We start from the raw sequence: 20415 nt of genomic DNA, 5'->3' as shown, positions 1-20415 counted from the left end.
GTATCATTTTTGATTGTTGAGGAAATAACAGAAGAACACCAGTTTAATATCTGTATTTGCTATAAAATTAAAATGAATGGAACGCCTACCGGTATTTATTGGACAGGTATTAAATAATTCTAAAGGTATTACAAAATTAAGTTAAAATTAATTTGAAACAACTGTTATTTGAAAAGTTACTCAAATTGAACCCTGAACTTTACTGCCTACTTTAAAGTGCGTAAATAACTGTGAATATGGTAATTGATGTATTCTTACAGAAAAATTTATATGTTGATCAGAACTTAAAACATGATGTCCTATCACTATGAAAATATTGAAAATGGGCGTAAGCAATGAATATCTATTTTTTATATTACAAGTACATATAACATACATTAAAAGATACAACCTTTTACATTTATTGACTTGAGATGTAGTTACGAGTAAAATATATTAATTTTAATACATGTTTCTGTTAAAAACATATGCTACGAAGTAATTTAGTTATGTTTATGAAGTAACTGCGTTATGTGCCTATATTCTAAACCAAATAAGCGTATTCAAATAAACATGTATTAAATCATCCTGTTATTGTTTTGTGAATGTGGTCGAGATCAATAGAAATGAAATGAACTGTTAGTTCTTTTCCTACTTTCGGCATCTTTCGGTATAGTTTTCAGAGTGATTTTCTATTTAATGGAAAATATTAATGCTTTCATTGGGATATTTTCAACTGTACAAATAGATGTAATGGAACTACACATCCTTTCATTATATAGGAGAACAACTTATCATCTCCATATGTTTTCTAAAATTTATTTTTTATAACATTTACACTAGCTTTCCTATAGTGAGAATCAAATTAAGTAGTATGATACGTTTGTATTACGTATTTCGCACTTCATCGTTTCGCACCTAAAACTGACTGGAAATAATCCACAAATACTTTAGCATCTTGTTTATTTTCACAGCATGTTATGACATTATTTTGGAAAGTTGAAATACTATATTGCGCTTTTTTGTATTAGATCCAAACTCAGCTGTGTTTTATGATTGTTTCGTTATTTAACATATTGTTCGTAAGAATGACTGTCTATAGTAGTACAACTTTATTTTCAAGTTGCACTACCTGTCGTCTTTTTAATAAGGAAAGTATCAGGATTGTATTTGCGGTCAATTACAAAATCATTGAACCATTTTAAGCTATAAATTTGCATTACAAAATTATGCAACATTCACTATTTGCTAATTGTCATTCGTTTATGTCATTAATGGCTTTTTAAGGAATTCTTGTATATTATCAATTTTAGTCGATTATATTGTTCTTAGTAAATTTTATCACTTAGAATTACTCTTAACTATTTGAGAGATTTTTCATATACAAATACGTAAGTTTACTTTATACATGTAAATACTTTTAAATATATAACTGGTAGTATATTTAAATAAATATATATATAATTGCTTATTCCTTTTAAATAGATTAAGGAATTACTTCGTATTTTAATATGTAAGACGAGAAAATTAAATCCCTTTTGGTTATTACCAAGGTTCGAACTGATTATCATTTGATTGATTTAATCTTAGTTCAAAAGAAATCAAGTAAAATCTTTAGTTACCATATTACTCTGCACAAGACGCTGCGGTTATTTAAAAGCAAAACAAAATTGAAAAATAATGAAGCAAGACAAAATCTTTTGTTTTTCGTAGACGTGAAGCGCTAAGGAAATGACTAGGAACTGGAAAAGATATCTTTTCTGGGTAGTATCCAAATAATTCATGAATGAATACTTATTTAAGAATACCCAGTAAGAATTTTCTGTTCTCGACCAAAATTGATACACAAGAAAACAGTGACGATAAACAGTAGCCATCCTCGTATGGAGTCTGTGGGATATCCCGGTGTGTTGTGCAGATATTTTATTTTGTGTTCTTAATGTAACACAGAGGTTATGAACAAGATTAGCGTGAGCTCCGCATCACAACCAGGGCTTGAATCAGTTGGAGCTGGCGGGTACATGGACCATCATTCAAGATCAACCGCCGTAGTATAATTCGTTCCCCACTACACTAGCTCGCCTCCAAGAATAGTAATAGGCAATGGGAATATTGCCAGCGGGAGGGAAAATAAAAAATGGGAATATTCCTGGTTCTTTCCGTGCCATATAAATTCCCGGGAAGGAATTTATTTCCATTCCTTTATTTTATTTTCCAAAATATAAGAACCATATGACTAATTACTTTATTTTCATTTATTATCGTTTACTTCTAGATTTTAAATAAGTTAGAGGTTAAAAAAACTGAAATTCGTTGACTACATTTTCAAATATGTCACACGAAGAATCAACGTTTGACCTGCATTTATAGCTCTCTGAGGAAGAATCAGATATTGAATCAAAAATCTTTATAGTTGTAAATAGCCTACATATACTTTTAAAATGTAATTTTTACGTATCAAAATTAGGATTGCTTCTCAGGATATTTCATTAGTACTTGTGTTTGAGGACCTGTGTTAAGTATGTTTACTTCTTTTTAAATGTGTATTCATATACGAAGCATTGTTGACGAATTTTTGTAACACTCTTGTATATTGTTCGAAATATCCCATCTTCTTCAATTTGAGATTTAATAGTACACAGTAGGATCACAGTAACAATGCACATTGTACCTCAAATCAATATTCTGTATATATGCCATCTCATACACTAAGAACCTTGCGAATTTTTGAACAGATTACGTACTGGCAATTACCAACCTAATTTGTTTATAACATTTAAAAATGCAATATCAGTTGTAGCTCCAAGTTTAGAAAATGCATTTAGATATAAATTTAAACTGTTTAACAGTGTAAACATATGTGGACTTTCTATACCAAATGTCTTTCCAACATATTTACTCGCATAAGACATACTGTAAGTAAATATACATTTATGCTTACTCTCTAAATATAATAAAATAACATAATAGCGTTCAGAATGTACATATTAAAGAATCCTCTGGAGACAACAGTAATAAATATACTGTGATAAAAAATAATTTTATTTTGAAACCATAATATAGAAATAGAATACCATTTTGTTTTTGTTTGTACGTAAATTCCCGAAATATTACCATTTTAGGAAATCTTCCCGGGAATATTCCCGAAAATTATTTCCCTGGGAAGTTGCCCACCACTATCCAAGAGATGTGGATTACAAGACTACGCCATTGGCCCTTGTAGGACAGTAAAACAAACAACTTTTTCTTTAATAAAGGTTAGAACATAATAACCATCGTGGTTTCAATAATGAATAACTTTTTTTATTTTGAAGGATTCTTGATATTCGTTATTCTTACTATTTACAACATGATATCAAACTATGTTTACATTATGTGTTAATGAGAACGTCCGACAAATACCGCCTCTTGTTAGCTTCGACTTGACGTGCTCTTTCTAGAGCTTTTTCCATGACTCTGTAAAATTTTGGGTTCAAAAATGCGAGTTTCCAGTCGAGTATTGGAACTGAAGCTTTGGTAGGGTTCGGGAGTTAAAGTAATATTCCTTTCACTGGAGATAGGCTTATCGAAAAATCTGCAAACGTTAAATCTTGCAAGGAAGGTGGTCAGTTAAAACGGCAAAATCGTGGAATTATTTCACACACACACACAAAAAAAAAGTCTCAAAAGTTTTATAATTTGTCAAGTGATGTGAGCAGTGGCTCCATCTCGTTGGAACTACATGCTTGGAATGTGTTCCGCATCGTGTCTTTTTTTTTAAAAAAAAAAGATCATCTTCGATTTGAGGACCAAGTGCTTAACCATATCTTCGTCGTCTTTTTCAAATGTTCTAATGACCTTTTGCAAGGTAACCCAACACCACAATTCGCAAATAATCGGGTGCATTTGATATTACAAATTGGCTTTGCAGTGGACAAACACCGTACCTGTGGATTTTCTCGAGGTAATCTTGCTTCCCGCACTGTCATTATTCCACCGCTTCATTCATTCTCATCATCACAGTCTACTTTAACCTACTGAAAGGTTTCATTTCAATCGTATAGACGCTTAATGTCTATGCAGGGTGTAACAGAAATGCACGGCCAAAAGGGACGAGGCGATTGCAGACATCGAAATAAGTAAAATTGTTCCTATAAACGTGGATCCGATGCCACTTCCTTTCCGAGATACAGGGTGTTCAAATCACGAGTCCCTCCCATGGCTCACTATGGAAAGGAAATGGAAATATTCAATATTACAGAAATAATGCAATCAACTGGAATTATACCTGGGAAAATACATTTACATTCACATAGAAAATGTTAGTTTGAGGTTATTGGATTGTTAGTATTGTTGTCAACCTGGTACAAAGTGTTATGTTTTCAAATAGCACTAGACGTCCACATGTTAACATATGATTGCTGACTTTAAAACGTTCCTAAACATGGGACAGATTCCACTTCGTTTTCGAAAGACAAGGCGTCCAAGTTGAAATAAATTAATGGCGCACAGTACCAGGTGCCAGGTTGTACTAGGTTGTCAACACTGACAACCCAATAACATCAAATGTTGATTAGTTTCATTCTCTATGTTAGTGTAAATGCATTTGCGCAGGTATAATTCCACTTGATTGTATTATTCCTGTAATATTGGACATTTCTATTTCCTTTCCCATAGTGAGCCATTGGAGGGCCTCGTCATTTGAACACCCTGTATCTCGGAAACGAAGAGGCATCGGACCCATGTTTATGGGAACATTTTTACTTATTTGGATGTCTGCAATCACCTTGTCACTTTTGGCCATGCATTTATGTTATACCCTGTATAGGGCATGGTATGCTGAGGTAAGTCTTGATGAGCTGAGCAATTGTCATTTCTAAGAACGACTAGTGGTCACGTATCACCTCACAATGTTCCTAACGTACTAGATAGAACTTAGATGTGGATACCTAGAAGGATACCGTAGAAGATTCATAAGCTTGACTGCCCTAGAAATATGAAAACAAATATCATTCTGCTGGAAGATTGAATTCTGTAAAATGTTCAGATACCCAGAGAAGTCGAGCGAGATGTGTAACTTACAGTCTACGTTCCAAAATAATAGATGTAGGTTCTGCACGCGAGGGGTTACCCACGCTGATGGACACGCAGTGTTCATCACTGTGCCTGAAACAAGAACAATACCCACTGCTGAGCACATCAATCCTCAATATGTTGTCACTTTAATCTCTTCCGTCGAAACTGAAGCAGTGATGAACGAGTGTGATGAACGAATGTGGGACGTAATCGTGTGGAAAGAATGCGCAAACGTAAACCTGCATCCTATAAGCAGTTGCTTGGTATGTATGGACTCATATGAGGTTCACAGGTTGTGATTGTACAGCTGGTAGCATCCTCTGAGTTAGAGCGGTCCAAACGATTGTTTCGTTGAACAATCCCTCCCTGTGTCTCCCATCGTATTCCACCAATGGGTGACTAACATGTCACAATCCGCTCGAACAGCATTCTTTTGAAAGGAACTACAACTTAGCCTTTCACAATTCTACTATACGACAATTGCACAAATAATCGTCAACATGGCAGTGCAGTTATCCAGTATGCTGCATTACACGGGTCTTGTTCTGCGACGAATATGTATATGAAGAGTTCATAAATGTGTTCATGGTATTGGTCAATCAGAGAATTAATTTAATAATATAGATATACAGCAATGCAATAGTAGTTAAATATGTGAAGTACCGCCATACAAAATATAATCTACATGAGTTTGAAGGGTCTTTCCTCAATTTGCACCGTGTTCGAGAAAGTATGTCCAGTTTAATAATTGGGACATAATTCAACAAGGATTGGACTATGTCCCACAACAGTACTTATTGGTTTATGACAGAGAGAACCCGCTTGAACTTCTTGAATTTGGTGCGAGAACACAGATGATGTCATGCCGAAGTTGCTGTATAAGCTAGGGTGTATTGTAGGTAACCGATCCGTCCTCACATGAAACAGAAAGGCATCACGTTCAATTTGTATATAGGGGAAATATTTCAATGCACTACTGTGCGGTTTGTGCATGTTACTTCGTAATCATATGTGGTGCCCGAATGTTTCGAGAGTTCATATGATGTAACGATAAACTAAATGCATTATAACTTAGATTGCGCACATGTGAGAAGAGAATGGAGTTCACAAATGTGTGACTCGAATTGCGTTGCATAGGTCAATATATATAACATAACGATTCATTTATAACAATTAACAACCGGTCGGAACATTTTAAATTATATATTATTTTAATCTTTCTTTCTTTCCGACGAAATTTAGATTGGTCTCGGAACATTTTAAATTATATATTATTTTAATCTTTCTTTCTTTCCGACGAAATTTAGATTGGTCTATGCCATAGCGAATATACACATTTGCATTCTTTTACAATGTACATCACATAGCCAAATGTTTGTAGCATACAGAAACGAAGTGACGTATCATACCTTACATTGTCATGATTCTTGATTTTATATTTATTTTTTATTATTTACAAATAGCCGTTCATTGCTCTGACGCAACTTATTAACACAATATCCTTCTGCCAATAGACGACTGCAAGAGTATGTGACAAACTATTTTTACGTACGATGTATTCGGCAAAGTCCCCGAATCCTATGGGTAACGTGTAGAATATTAGTTCCACTTTCCCAACAAAAGTTTTATTCAGATAAGTTTTGCAGTCTTCTTCTCCTTCTGCTCTGTTAACCAAGGCGCTACTAGTTTCTGGAGAAGACTATTTTCATACTTTCAAAATGCTTTTGATATGTAGTGTTACATTTCTCTTGAAAATCCAAGCATGTCTCAATAATTTGTTAAATTTCTATGCCTTGCTGTAAGGATTGAAATGTGCTTCTCCTAATACAAAAGCAACTTCCCAACACTGTATATATATATATCTTCTAATCTTCAACATTATACTTTTTATACTTAGATAGAAAATGGTGAGGATATACGGTAACAACATTTTTTCCCCGAAGACTCGCTATATTATGGTTTATAGTATCCGAAACCTACTACTAAATGCACAATTCTTCAGTATATCTCTGAAGAAGAAATCAGATATCAACTGTGATGATCCTGACAACCTCGGAGTTTTCAAATTACAAGAACTCACGAAAATAACGAGTTCAGGAAACTAGCCAAAACTTTTCTTCGTGTTTGCATTGGATATGTTACGTTTAGCCATCTTCTTAAAAGTAATCTCATTCCATCCTTTATTTGTTAATGTCAATTCACAAATTCATTTAGTATGTTTAAACACATTTTCGTGGTAACTATTTGACAGAAGAACATGTGATATATTTGTCTACGAGATAAGAAAGATTATTCCTCCTTTTATTCGAATGTAGAAGTTTTACATGACTTTCGTGTGGAATTCGTTTAGTTCTATACGCGTATTTTCCAGGTTTATATAGTCGTTCAGAGGAAACCAGGCTTCAGAAGTAAACGGTGTAATGCCAAAATGCTCATATATTCTTCAATTAAACGTTAGGAGCACACACAATGTAGCGCTCTCTTAAGTTTGTTGCAAGCAACTCTTGAAGCGCGAATACAATATGCATGTAAAGCTACGCTTTTCTGACAAATTTCTGACATGTGAAATAAGAAGCGGATGCCGCTTATGAACTTTTTTAATGATTAAGAATAAACAAGGTCTGTTCAATTCAGTATATATTCAGTATACACTGAATTTTTTGCTAAGTTAATCTAATGGTGTTTTGACAGTTGCGTATTTTGGTTATAAATACATTCCATCTTGTTGACAAGTTTAAAGATTCTGCTTCATTCATATCAATTATCAAAAGAAGTCACACCACATTTAAAACGTTATTAGATGCTCTGTTATCATAAATCTTTTTCCTAGTTAAACAATTCAGTGAAATATATTCCTGCATACTGTCTCGGGACACCAATTTCCTACTTCTGCGTAAATTTAAAAAAAAGGACTCTGGTATCTGAAATTCAATGTATTTAAATTTACTTCTATATCCTATAAACTACAAGTGAAATGCTCCGTCTTATTATTACGGACCTTGTAAAAGCAAAACATTTATTGACATATCCTCTTAAAGTTCACTCATAAGAAGAAAAAAAAAACTAAAATTTAAGTTTTCAGAACAGTGCACATTTAGTAACACTTTACTTCTGCGAATGGCCACGCAAGAACTAAAATTAGGTTTGTCACTGATTAAATAAGCAATTAGACTCTTTATAACTACATAGAGACTAGTTTTGTTCGTATTCGTTTTGTAAATGCACAGAAGAAGGAGTAGGTCGATGTTCCTAAGTAGCATGCAGAAATATATTTCAATGTCTGCTTTAGATAGGAAAAAGTTTTTTTAAATAATCAATATACGCATTCTATTATGTCGTTTAGTAATTATTGATGAATGTTTGAGTATTCTAGTGAGATTCATACGTTGTTTTATACTGTATCACATCCCGAAATTTAAGTTACTATATCTAATAATGTTTTATTTTGTGATAGGGTACAAAATTCTTTATATTCTATATTTTATCTTTCCATAGGAGCGGATGTATTTTATGGAGACAGATATGCCAGAAGAAAATGCAATTGGTAAGTGTCACCATTGACTAGTAAATATAGTTAAAATATAATTGTAGTTGACAGGTATCAGAGGAAATCTTGTAATAGATAGCAGAAATCTATTTTATGAAATGAACTCAGCGTCCCAAAAATACAATGTCCTATCTCCTCCGTTATCTCTACTTAATCCGGAAGCAGTAAAAATCTACTACCACTTCTGGTTAGGATATTGATCTATGCAGAGCAAAAATAGTAACAGATAGGAAAAAAGTCCCTAAAATTTGAGTTTATCATCCCAATAACAGGTTCCATCGCTGACCTTATCCTTCTATTGTACCTTATCCTTCTATTGTGACGATGTGCAGACTTCATTTTGTTTACTTAGCTCGTTAACTTCCACACAAAGATGAGATCTGCTCGCACTATAAGTTAGTGTGTGTCACAAAAAGTATTATAATCAAATTACACCATGATTTTCATGGGAAAAGTGGATTAACCCAGGGGAGATGACAACATTATTTCTAAAGAGTAAGTTTATTACATAACTAAAATGGTAATATACAACAACATTTAATTGAATTATTTTACAATAGTAATCTGATATCTGTCTTTTCAATGATATTTGACTACATTGATATAGAGTGATTAACTGATTGGACATTCAAGTATTTAATTTAGTAAAGATGGAAGATGAATTACGAGTATGCGACTTTTAGTTCTTAGTCGTGAGAGTTTTACTATCTACTGATGAATCATTTTATAGAGCTGCGTGACATATCATTCTTCGAACTTAATATTGCATTTGTTCATGTACATACCTTGTATAGAAGTCTTCTAACACCTTGCAACTTGGCGTCCTGAATATCTGAATTATAATACTCCTAACCACAACGTCGTAGGTCGTTCGAATGAATTTTTTAGACCTTGAGATCCCTTTTTATTATTTTACGAGATCTACACCCAAGCCTCTCATCAGTCATCATATCCTATTCGTCAGATTCACAAATATGGAAACTTGTTGCTCTTTGCATTCTGATTGGCTATTAGCAAGGAACCGCACCCAAAGTATATGGTGTGATCCAGCACACACGTGGATGGCGTGACTGTTACCACCGAAAGATTTCAATAACAGGATTTCTAGAATTATCCACATTTATCTATGACTTGTCCAGAGATTCTTAACTGTTAACCAAAATTTCCGCAAATGCAGGGTCACGTTGACAAAATCGTGATAGTTTATCCTGTTAGTAACCAAGCATAACCTTCAACAAGTAAACATCCTACGAATTTTTGCGTAGTAAGGCGACCACAGTCACCTTCGAGGTTTTGCGTATTTCCTTTCTCTGTTACTAGCCTGTGACAAGCTAAAAGAGAAAACCGTCCTGTAAATGAACATTAATCCAAAATAGCCTTTTTCAATTCCTTCAATAAAGAGCAATGTAACCATATTTTGAATCCAGCGTCACACTATTGATTTTAATATTGAATTCCCATAGTTTGGAAGTCTACATCAATTTCAAAACGTCAAACGAAATTCACTTGTGTACCACGTGGATTAATGTTGTAGAGATTGTAACCACATCTAGTTTCAGTAAAGTGTTAAGGGTGGACAAGGACATTCAGTTTCTCGGTATGTTTTGACCTTTTTGTTCCATGGGGTCGACATTAAAGCATGAAATGATGGATTTCTAGGACTTTCTGCTGGAGTAGAGAGATAAGGATTGATATATAACCTATGCGTGAGACACTGAATGAATATCAGAAAATGTTAGACCTTCAGGCGAACGGACATTGCCGTCCTCTAAGATTTCCCATACTTATGAATAGCATAGTTTGTAAATCTGAACAATATATGTACTGTTTTTCCGTGCCCTTATTCCCAAACAATAAGAAAAATACTTTATCCCTTGTCTTATCTCAATCATATAGATTTTGCATATTTAGCTTCATCTGTTCCGAGATGAATTTCCAAAAATCACGTAAGTAAATATAGTATTTATTTACTGTATATCAAGAAGGGTTTTATATCTAGTGTCATCTTATAAATCATCTTTAAAATATTTATCCCCACTATGACCATACTTAATTTGTGCTCATAAATAATATATTTGTATTCTCTTGTTACAAATACAATACTGTGCGATATGAATCTTACTATACTTAATCGTTTTAATGGAAGTATTTACCACGAATTGCAGGTTGTGTGTATATGCTCTATAGTAAGTGAATGTGACTTCAAGAAACGCTCGTCACTGCTCCTTATATTCCAGTTCTCTGTACTACAAGTTTGCCTCCATTTCCTCGGACATTCTTAAAAGAACAAATATTGTTTGTAACCGTTTACTCTATGCTAATCTAAAATAGGAAGTCACATTGATGGGACCACCGGAAGTCACATTGATGGGATATAAAGTGCGGATAGGAAATATGGGGGGTCACTATTTCGAAAATTTACAAGTAGAATTCACAAAACAGAAATCATATTTAAAGAATATGTGTATGCAAGAAACCAACCTCTAACTCAAATATTAACGTAGAAACAGCACTAGATCTATTACCATGATATTCCGTTCCACGGCATTCACATTTAATAATACGGTATTAAAGTACTTGTTCTCGCCTAACATAACCTACCCTACTCTACTAACTAAAGTTACCTCACTACATTAACCTAACCTAACCTACTCCATCAACAGAATTAACTACCCTATTTTAATTTCACAACATAAGCTAACTTATCCTACTCTACTAACCCAATCTTAGTAGGCTATCCTAACCTACCCTATTCTACTAATGTACTATAACCTAACCTACTCTTACTAACCTAACTTAACGTACCGTATTATAATCCAATCTACCCTACTCTACTAACATTGCCATAATCCAGTGGTTCCCAACCATTTTTGACTGACAACATATTTCGCTGAAAACACGACATATCGACGCACGTGTTTGGTTTTGTATTAATAAGAATAATAATAAATTGCAGTAATATAAAACTAAGTTTCCATGAAGTAGTTATTCTATATAGTAATGAAGTTTATTGCTGCCGATGGACACGTTTACTGGTACAGTATTTGTCAAACTTGATTAAAACTAATAATTAAATGCTTCATGATTTTTAAATTCTAAAATTTTGTGACACTCCTGTGGGAGTGCGCGGCACGTCAGTGTATCGCGATATAGGTTCAGAACAACTGCTCTAATCTATCCTATCCTACTCTACTAACCTTACTCCAGGAACCTAACTTAACCTACCCTACTAATCAAACAAAACCTACTCTACTCTATCGTATATTTACACACATTGCTGCATTTTATTTTGCATGAACAACTGATCTCATAGCTCTTCCACTGTTCTCGTTTATGTGTATACTTACCATCGCTGAAGTACCCGATTCCTTAAACACACTACTTCGGTGCCGTGGGAACTTCCATGCTGCAATCCTGATTGCACTCGGCTACATAGCTCTCGTACCTTTTAGTGATAACCTACAAGTTGGGTAGTATTTTTTGCACGTTCCTAAGGCAGTATTTGAGCTAGAGGTTGTTCACAAACGTACATAAATTTCGTATTATTTGTTCCTGCTAATCTAATCTACCCTATCCTTCTCTACTGTGTCTTAACATGAGTTCCTACGATTTTTTCGTGAGTTATCGTCTTTTATGTCATGTCTATTTTCCGGTGTATTATTAATCTACCTGGATATACGTAATTATTTACACATGCGCCAAGAAAATAACACTATATAATACATTAGTGCATTATTTGAAGAAAAATAATCTTATTAAGTGTCCCCTATATTTCCTATCTGCAGGAATTATTATTATTATTATCGAAATCGAAGAGTTAAAGAAATCGAATTAAAGAGAAGAAAGACAATTAAAGAAATCGAAGGGTTTCCCTGGGCCAATATTTTGTTGAATACAGATCTTGATCTGTTGAATACAGATTGATCTTGTTGCTCAAAGTATTAATGATGTTATATTGAATGCAATTAGGAATAATGTTCCTTTAGTAACCAAATCAATTTCTAAATTTTCGAGATGGTATTCTCGTAATTTAATTTACTTGCTTAAAAAAAGAATAATGCTCATAAGAAGTATAAAAGAACCCAATCTTTTTAAGATATAATGTATTCTCTAAATTTCGTTCTGATTTTAAGAAGCAACTTACTATTGATAAAACTAAATATTATAATAACATTGAGAACGGTTTAAAAAATAATCCTAAAAGATTTTGGAAGTATACGAATAATAAAATAAATGCTAAAGATGGACATAAGGCAATATTAGTTGACGACGAATTTTTCTACGATCCTCAACTGATATCTGAAGCAATGGCCAAACAATTTGCAGCTGTTTATCATAAAGATGATATTAATATGAATGATGTTATTGTTACTTTTATGGCCAGTCAATTTTGTAGTGATCAAATATTCTTTTCTACTAAACAGGTAATTGATGTTATTAAATCTTTAAATGTTAAAGCTTCAGTAGGTCTTGATCTAATTCCGATTTTTATAATTAAAGGTATATCTGAAATAATTGCACCAACTTTGACATCATTGTTTAATTGGAGTTTAGCATCTCATTTCTATCCTAATGTATGGAAAACTGTTGTTGTAACTCCAATTCCGAAAACTGATGGAAGATTCGTAACTGATTATAGACCTATTTCTATTCTTGATGTAATACCAAAAATTTTTGATCAGCTTATTTACAATTATCTTTATAGTTCCGTTGAACATTCTATTATACCTGAACAGTATGGTTTTTTGAAGGGTAAATCAACTGAACTAAATTTGAATAAATTTTTGACTTTGGTTTCTTCTGTTGTGCATAATCGTGGTAAAGTTGATACTATCTATTTTGACTTTGCTAAAGCCTTTGATAAAATATCTCATCATATGCTTCCTAACAAACTTCATTTCTTTGAAATTCATAAATCCTTGATACATTGGTTCGCTTCCTACTTGTTTGATCGTAAATTTGTAGTTAGATATATGGGTTGTAAGTCATCTGTGTACAAGATTTCTTCGGGTGTTCCTCAAGGATCCAACTTGGGTCCATTATTATCTTTAATATATGTGAATGATATTGGTAATTATTTGAAATGTCCTTTTTTACTGTACGCTGATGATCTGAAGATATTTTCTGAAATAGCAAGTAATCAGGATCACCTTTAATTACAAGCCGTTATTACCTCAGTTTATCAATGGTCTGTACAAAATTTACTTCCCTTGAATATGAACGAAAATAAAAGTATAGCGTTCTCCAGGAAAACGAATATATCGTATTTTTCATACTCAATAAATCAGCATAGAATTCAACCTGTCCCAATTAACAAAGACTTAGGTGTTATGATGGATTCTAAATTACTATTTGACCATCATGTTTCTATCATGGTTTCCAAGGCTAGAAGGAATCTGGGACTCATCAAATGGGTTGCTAGAGATTTTAAAGACATTACAACATGCAAAATCTTATATTGTGCATATGTTCGATCCCACTTGGAATTTGCTTGTTTAATCTGGAACCATAATCTCACTGGTATTACTCAAGTTCTGGAGTCAGTCCAGATTTCCTTCTTGGCCTGGTTAAAATATAAATTTAAATTATACGATCTAACTAATAGGGAAATTCTTGCTAAACTGGATTTACTTGTTCTTGAAGTTCGACGTAATTTAAGGCAAATTAAATTTATTCATGATATAATACATGCTACACTGAACATAATTGAATATTTGTATATTAAAGTTCCCCTGTATAAATCTAGGGTTTACCGTTCTATATTGTGCATTAGTAAATTAGTTGGTTCTCCATTATTTATTTGCATTGACAACATAAATAAAAAGTCACTTAAAATTGATTTCTTTGATTCGAATTTTACAGTGCTTAGAAGACAGTTTTCGGATTGTTATATTTCATTAATATACAAAATTCAACCTTGGTTTGTATATTGTCTATTGAATTTTCATTTTCTTTCTTTTACCTATATGGTTTATATTTGTCCATGTGTTTTATTACTAATATTTTTCTAATTTGCTTATTTTTATGATCAACATATGTAAATTCTTAGTAATACATCCTGCTTAATTGAATATTTACTGAATTGAGGATATGTTTGTAATTTTATTTTATAATTTAGTTTGTATTCAACTGGTGTTAATTTTTTTATTTACTTTTTTCTGTATCTGGTTGTGATTACTTCATGTATTTTAATTTCTCTTTGTTTTGCTTGTATTTTTCTTGTAACATTTTATTGTACACCTTGTCTCAAAAAGGTTGAGCGCATTGTTTATTGCTGTTTCGAGGCAAAAATTTTCTAAGTCAACTTCCGGTATCTTCGGGAAAAAGTAAACCAGGTTCGAACCTCGAAACCAACCTTTGCAATCGGGAAAAATCTTGCAGATGTGTTTTTCTTTTTTTAAATATAATAAGACTTGTTACCAATTATATATAAAAAAGCATCATTGATTGAAATAATGATACAATATTTCGAAACTGTATTAATGCCAGCACATGCTTGTTTGTCATTTTGCTCTCCATACTTAATGGAATATTTAGATACGTAAACGAATCTTTCCATATGTAAAAGAATGGTGAAAGTTAAGACATAGAACATTATTCTCTCCTGAGTACTAAAATAGAAGTCAAAGTAGAACAAAAACAGCGTTTGCAATGGATACGAATGTAATTATTATCTTAAATACAGCTATATATCGCTAGAAATATTATTTGAGGAGCGCTTGTGTTAGTTCAGTGGTACGCCGTTGGATTTCAAATCGTAAGGTTGAGGGTTCGATTCCCATCTGAGTCAATGTTTTTTATGAAATTCTATTTTCCGCAATGCATGAAAAATTATATAAAATAATTCCATTAAAATACGTCAGTTGTATATATATATAACATATAATCATTGCAGAACATAGTGATTATTATGTTTAAAATATAACACATGTTTACAGTACGTTGGTATTTTATGATATGTGTGAATGTTAAATACAAATTAAGAAAATAATATCATCGCAATGAATAAATTATGTAATGTATTTATTTGCAGCTATTTGTCATCGGAAGTTACTTCTGAATTTTCTCATTACAGCAAGTGATTTACGCTTTCTGAAAGGTAAAGAGACTATTCGGGTATAAACAGAAATTATTATACAAACTCCAATCTTCGTTACAGACACAAAACTCCCGATCCCCAAAAATATGTAAACAGGAAATTTACGAACACGAAGTCATGTCTAAGAGACTTATTTATACTCGAGAAAGAAGGCAGAATAGGATTTCTTTCCAAAGGATTTCAATTCAATAATCTGCAAGGCTTTTGTATATGGATGTGGTCCCTTTCTCTCCGCCAATATATATAAAGTAAAAGCGATCGATATTAGTGTCGAATCCATAGTTCTCGTTGTTGCAGAAATTAATAATTACAACTCCGAAAGCGTTAAAGTCCAAATTTAACTCTTATCGTAAAGCTCCTTTGTGGTTAAGCGTATAGCGTACACGCTTTCGGCGTGGGAGACCCAGATTCGGCCCCCAGCGAGAGCTCATGTAGTTCGCGTTAATTAGTAGGTCTACGTCTCATATAGCCTCACTGCTGACGGGACGTTAAACTCAAAATCAATTCAATCGATTCAAAACCCATTATTATGGCGGGCGATAAAGGATGAAAAATAAAATGTCTCAAGTGACTGAGATTAGTGTCAAATCCATAGTTTGAGTTCGTGACATTATTACAAACACAATGTCATTTAATGCCACGTTTTGGTATGATCGACTTGCCTCCTGGATTTTGAATTTACAGGAGCAACATCGAAAGCATTGCTCACACAGCTCTAAATGTTTTGATGTATGTATACGTGTATATTCCAGCAAAACTCCGGAATGTCTGGAGCAACTTTCACCTAACATGGGAGACATATTTCTTTCAACCTAAGGAAAAAAATATTGCGGAATTCAGATACCTCAAGGGATGGAAGTTGGGAAGAGTGACATGTAAAAATAGTGTAAAATGACTGATTGTAGAGTGTTATCCATTGTTTTCTCGGTCGTTGAGATGAGTAGTGAGGCACTCAATGGCGTTATATCCAAATTCATCCCCATCTTTACAGGATGAGGGGCTTGGAGATATGATTAATAAAATGTAAAAACTTACTTAAATATTTGTCGAAGTAATAGTTTTCTGGGGTCGCGAAAGCGTTTCTAATAACTTTTGAATGTAGTTTGTAACCACTTCAAGATGGGCTCTTCAATCATATCAATTTCTCACCTTAAGAAGAAATTACCATCTCAACTAGTATATGTATCAAGCTAGCCTTTGCAATCGAGAAAAAATAGTGTAGATGTATGTTTCGTCTTTTAAATGATATACTAAATGTAAAATCAGAGATTGAGTTGGTCGGTGGGTCAAATGGGTCAAGATTTATGAGTGGGTCAGTGGATCGTAGGTCAGCAAGGCGTGACCCACTGCGAAACACCATCACTGTGACTCACACTGACCCATTGACCCACCAACACATTCTGCTCAGTGCCTTCTAAATAGCATTTTCTGAACACTGGTAACTTTGTCTACGTTTTACTTTCAAGACCTCCTTTTTTCTTCTTTTTTTCATCTGGTTGTAATGAAGAAAGAAGTTCAGGCTCTTTTGGATTTTGATATTTCCAGTTGTAACAATGGCAATAGGACTTACTGCTTGGCTCTTTAGATGCAGACTATGAGTTTTTAGAGGAGCTAACTACTGGAAAAAATTGGTTTGTTACAAATATAACCTCTTAAGTCAGTAGAGAGGATGGCGTGGATAATGGATCAAACTTAATGACGATGTATTTTAGTGGATCGGAGTTGGTCACAATGGTTCAGAGTTGTTTATAGTTGGTGGTGGGTCAGAGTGGGTCATGGTGGGTGAATGGGTCACGTTGGGTGTTGAGTCATTGTGGGTCACGATGTGTGGTGGGTCAGTATGTTGTGGATCAAGGTTTCATTGACCCATACCATCTCTTGTCAACATTGCACTAAAGAGGAGAGTTTCCGAAGGTGCGCGTCGGCGATTTTCTCAAATTTTTGCACATAGATAGTACCCCACCAGAAAGCAATAAATCTCGAAACGGTTCACAGTACCATCTCACAGAACTCGAGATAGAGGGATTTGTTTGATTGGCTAATTTAAGACCTCAATAATTTATCCTTCTACAAGCGAGATTTTCTTCATCGTTTCCGTGGCGAAGTCAGAAGAATATGCGGCAAGTAAACTTAAGGTTGAAGGTTCACGCCTACCTTGGGATACTTGCTTTTTTCCCCTAGTGTATTTTACACTCACCTGAATATAAACAAATCAAGCATATGGGCGATTTAACATATTTTGGGGGAGGAATTTGGTGGTTCGTTGGCGTTTCGTTGAGTTTCTGCCGCTGGTGGTATAATTTTCAAAACCGAAGTGGGGCCACCACGGATCGTAGTTGCGGGATCACCAACTTTTGGCGAAATGTCGCCAGTTGCGCATCGGTGGTCCACTGACGCCTACGACATGGGGGCTTGTATCTGAAAGCTAAGAGAATAAAGAAGCATGGTATCCATGAAGCCCGTTGACACTAATAAAAGTCTGAAACGATGAAACAGATGTCAACACCGGAAAACATGTATTTTATAATTTCAAAGGTACCCCGTGTCGAGGAAAAAGATTTTCCCCAAGGTTCCCCGTTGGGTCTCAGGAGGGGTGCAACTCAAAATTTGAAAATGGCAAGGGGAATCAAGTAGTATGTCATTTAAAAGTATTACTAAAATTAAAAAAAAAAAACACTAGTTAACAAATTTAAACTTTTTGTTTGTTACATGAGAAAAATCACATGATCTTAAAGGAAGTTTTTGCGCTGAATTCGAATATGCACTCGGTTTCTCTCCATCACGTACAGTTTTCCCGTAACAGAGGGATTTTCGGGAAATTCCCTCAAAATTTTCCCTTTTTCAGATATTTTATTCCCCTAGCTCCTGTCCTCTTACATATAGTAACATAGAAATTATACCTAAGTATACCTTGATTTATATTTAATAAACCCTAAAAGTTTCGTAAAAATCGCTTTGTTCTTTCTAGAGAAATAAATATATTTGTATGTATACTGTGTGCACTGTTTATTGCACCTGATAGTAATGCTTTCGGATCTCCTGAGTTGGGGTAAAAACGATTTGCTTTATTACTACAAACACAGACATAAAAATGAATATTTACAATAGTCAACAACACACTTGTATTGCTTTCTGTAAATTAGAAACGTGCATAAAAATAGAATGTACTTCCAACGTATATTTTTTTTAAACGTACAGTATATGTATATCTTAATACATATATATACAATTCTCCAAGTTTTTTCGTTTTGTTCATGAAATGGTTATCAATATTTGTTATCAAATGTAACAGAATGCAAAAGAAAGAAAGAATGGAATACAGACTCATTGTTGACAACAATGAACTTGTACCAAATTTGCTGTACGGAGGTTCATGCAACGGAGGTTCATGAAATTTGCTGTACCAATGGTGTGGAGAGAACCCACCAACCATCTGGATGATTGTTATTTTTGTCTCACAGTAGTTAAGGGACATTCTAAAAAAAGCAAATACACAATAAGTTATCCCAACGTTAAATCCGCAATTAGACCTATTCCGCACGGGGATGAACTTCCACTTCCCGAGCCCCCTACCAACTGGGAAGAGATATGGCCAAAAGACTCTGATGATGATCATGACCTTGATGAACCATCGACATCAACATGTACATCCAAGGATCCAACGTTCATCCCTGACTGTGTTCGCGAGCCAAATTTCATCCGGCAATGTGAACTTAATGACCTAGTCCGTGATTTGCACCTGACAAAACAAGAGGCGGAACTTCGGGGATCAAGGCTCCAGCAGTGGAACTTATTGGATGCAGAAACGAACATATCAGTGTACAGGAAAAGGCATGTTCAATTTTCAAGCTATTTCTCAATGCAAGATAGTGTGTGCGTGTGTACGGATATAAATGGGTTGATGGCGGAGCTAGGAATTCCTTACGTTCCAGAAGAATGGAGGTTATTTATCGACGCGTCAAAGGTCAGCCTTAAAGCTGTCCTTTTACATAATGGAAATAAAAAAAAAACCTTCTATACCACTTGCGCACTCAGTGAAGATTAAGGAATCCTATGACACCATGTCAACTTTGCTAAATCTTATAAATTACAAGGACCATTGTTGGCAAATATGTTGTGATCTCAAGGTAGTTGGTATTTTATTAGGACTGCAGTGCAGTTACACGAAGTACCAATGTTTTTTATGTTTATGGGATAGCCGAGCTGATGACAAACATTACGAAGTGAAGGAATGGGAACCTAGAGTGAATTACGTACCTGGAGAATGCAACGTCAAATACGCTCCTCTGGTAGATCCTAATAAGATATTACTACCGCCACTTCATATCAAGTTAGGACTTATGAAAAACTTTGTCAAAGCCATGGACATATCTGGTGAAGGTTTCAAGTATTTGCGAGATAAGTTCCCTAATCTGAGTGATGCTAAGATTTCAGCGGGAGTGTTTATTGGTCCCCAAATTAGGAAATTAATGCTTGATGATAGCTTTGACAGCAAGTTAAACAGTGCTGAGCTAGCTGCCTGGACAGCATTTAAGTGTGTTGTGCGCAACTTTCTGGGCAATAACAAAGCTGAGAGTTACACAGAAATCGTACAGGACATGATACAGAAATACAATGAGTTGGGTTGTAGGATGTCTTTAAAAATCCACTTTTTGCACTCCCACCTCAGCTTCTTTCCTGCTAATCTAGGTGCTCTCAGCGACGAACAGGGGGAAAGATTCCACCAAGATATAAG

At 34.2% G+C, this 20415-nt stretch overlaps 1 protein-coding gene across 2 annotated transcripts in view; it reads left to right on the top strand.

Annotated features, from left to right (window-relative positions):
* The window catches only part of LOC145662607 (phospholipid-transporting ATPase ABCA1-like), a 1231974-nt gene that overhangs the window by 725684 nt on the left and 485875 nt on the right, over nucleotides 1-20415 (top strand). For both annotated transcript variants that reach the window (XM_081728328.1, XM_081728326.1), the window contains one exon: nucleotides 8530-8578. In XM_081728328.1, the coding sequence (XP_081584454.1) occupies nucleotides 8530-8578 (49 nt within the window). The remainder of the gene's footprint in view (nucleotides 1-8529; nucleotides 8579-20415) is intronic.

Source organism: Thermobia domestica, chromosome 10, assembly GCF_964235325.1.
Source record: "Thermobia domestica chromosome 10, izTheDome1.hap1.1, whole genome shotgun sequence".
Taxonomy (NCBI): Eukaryota; Metazoa; Arthropoda; class Insecta; order Zygentoma; family Lepismatidae; genus Thermobia; species Thermobia domestica.
This window is presented reverse-complemented; position numbering and strand designations above follow the sequence as displayed.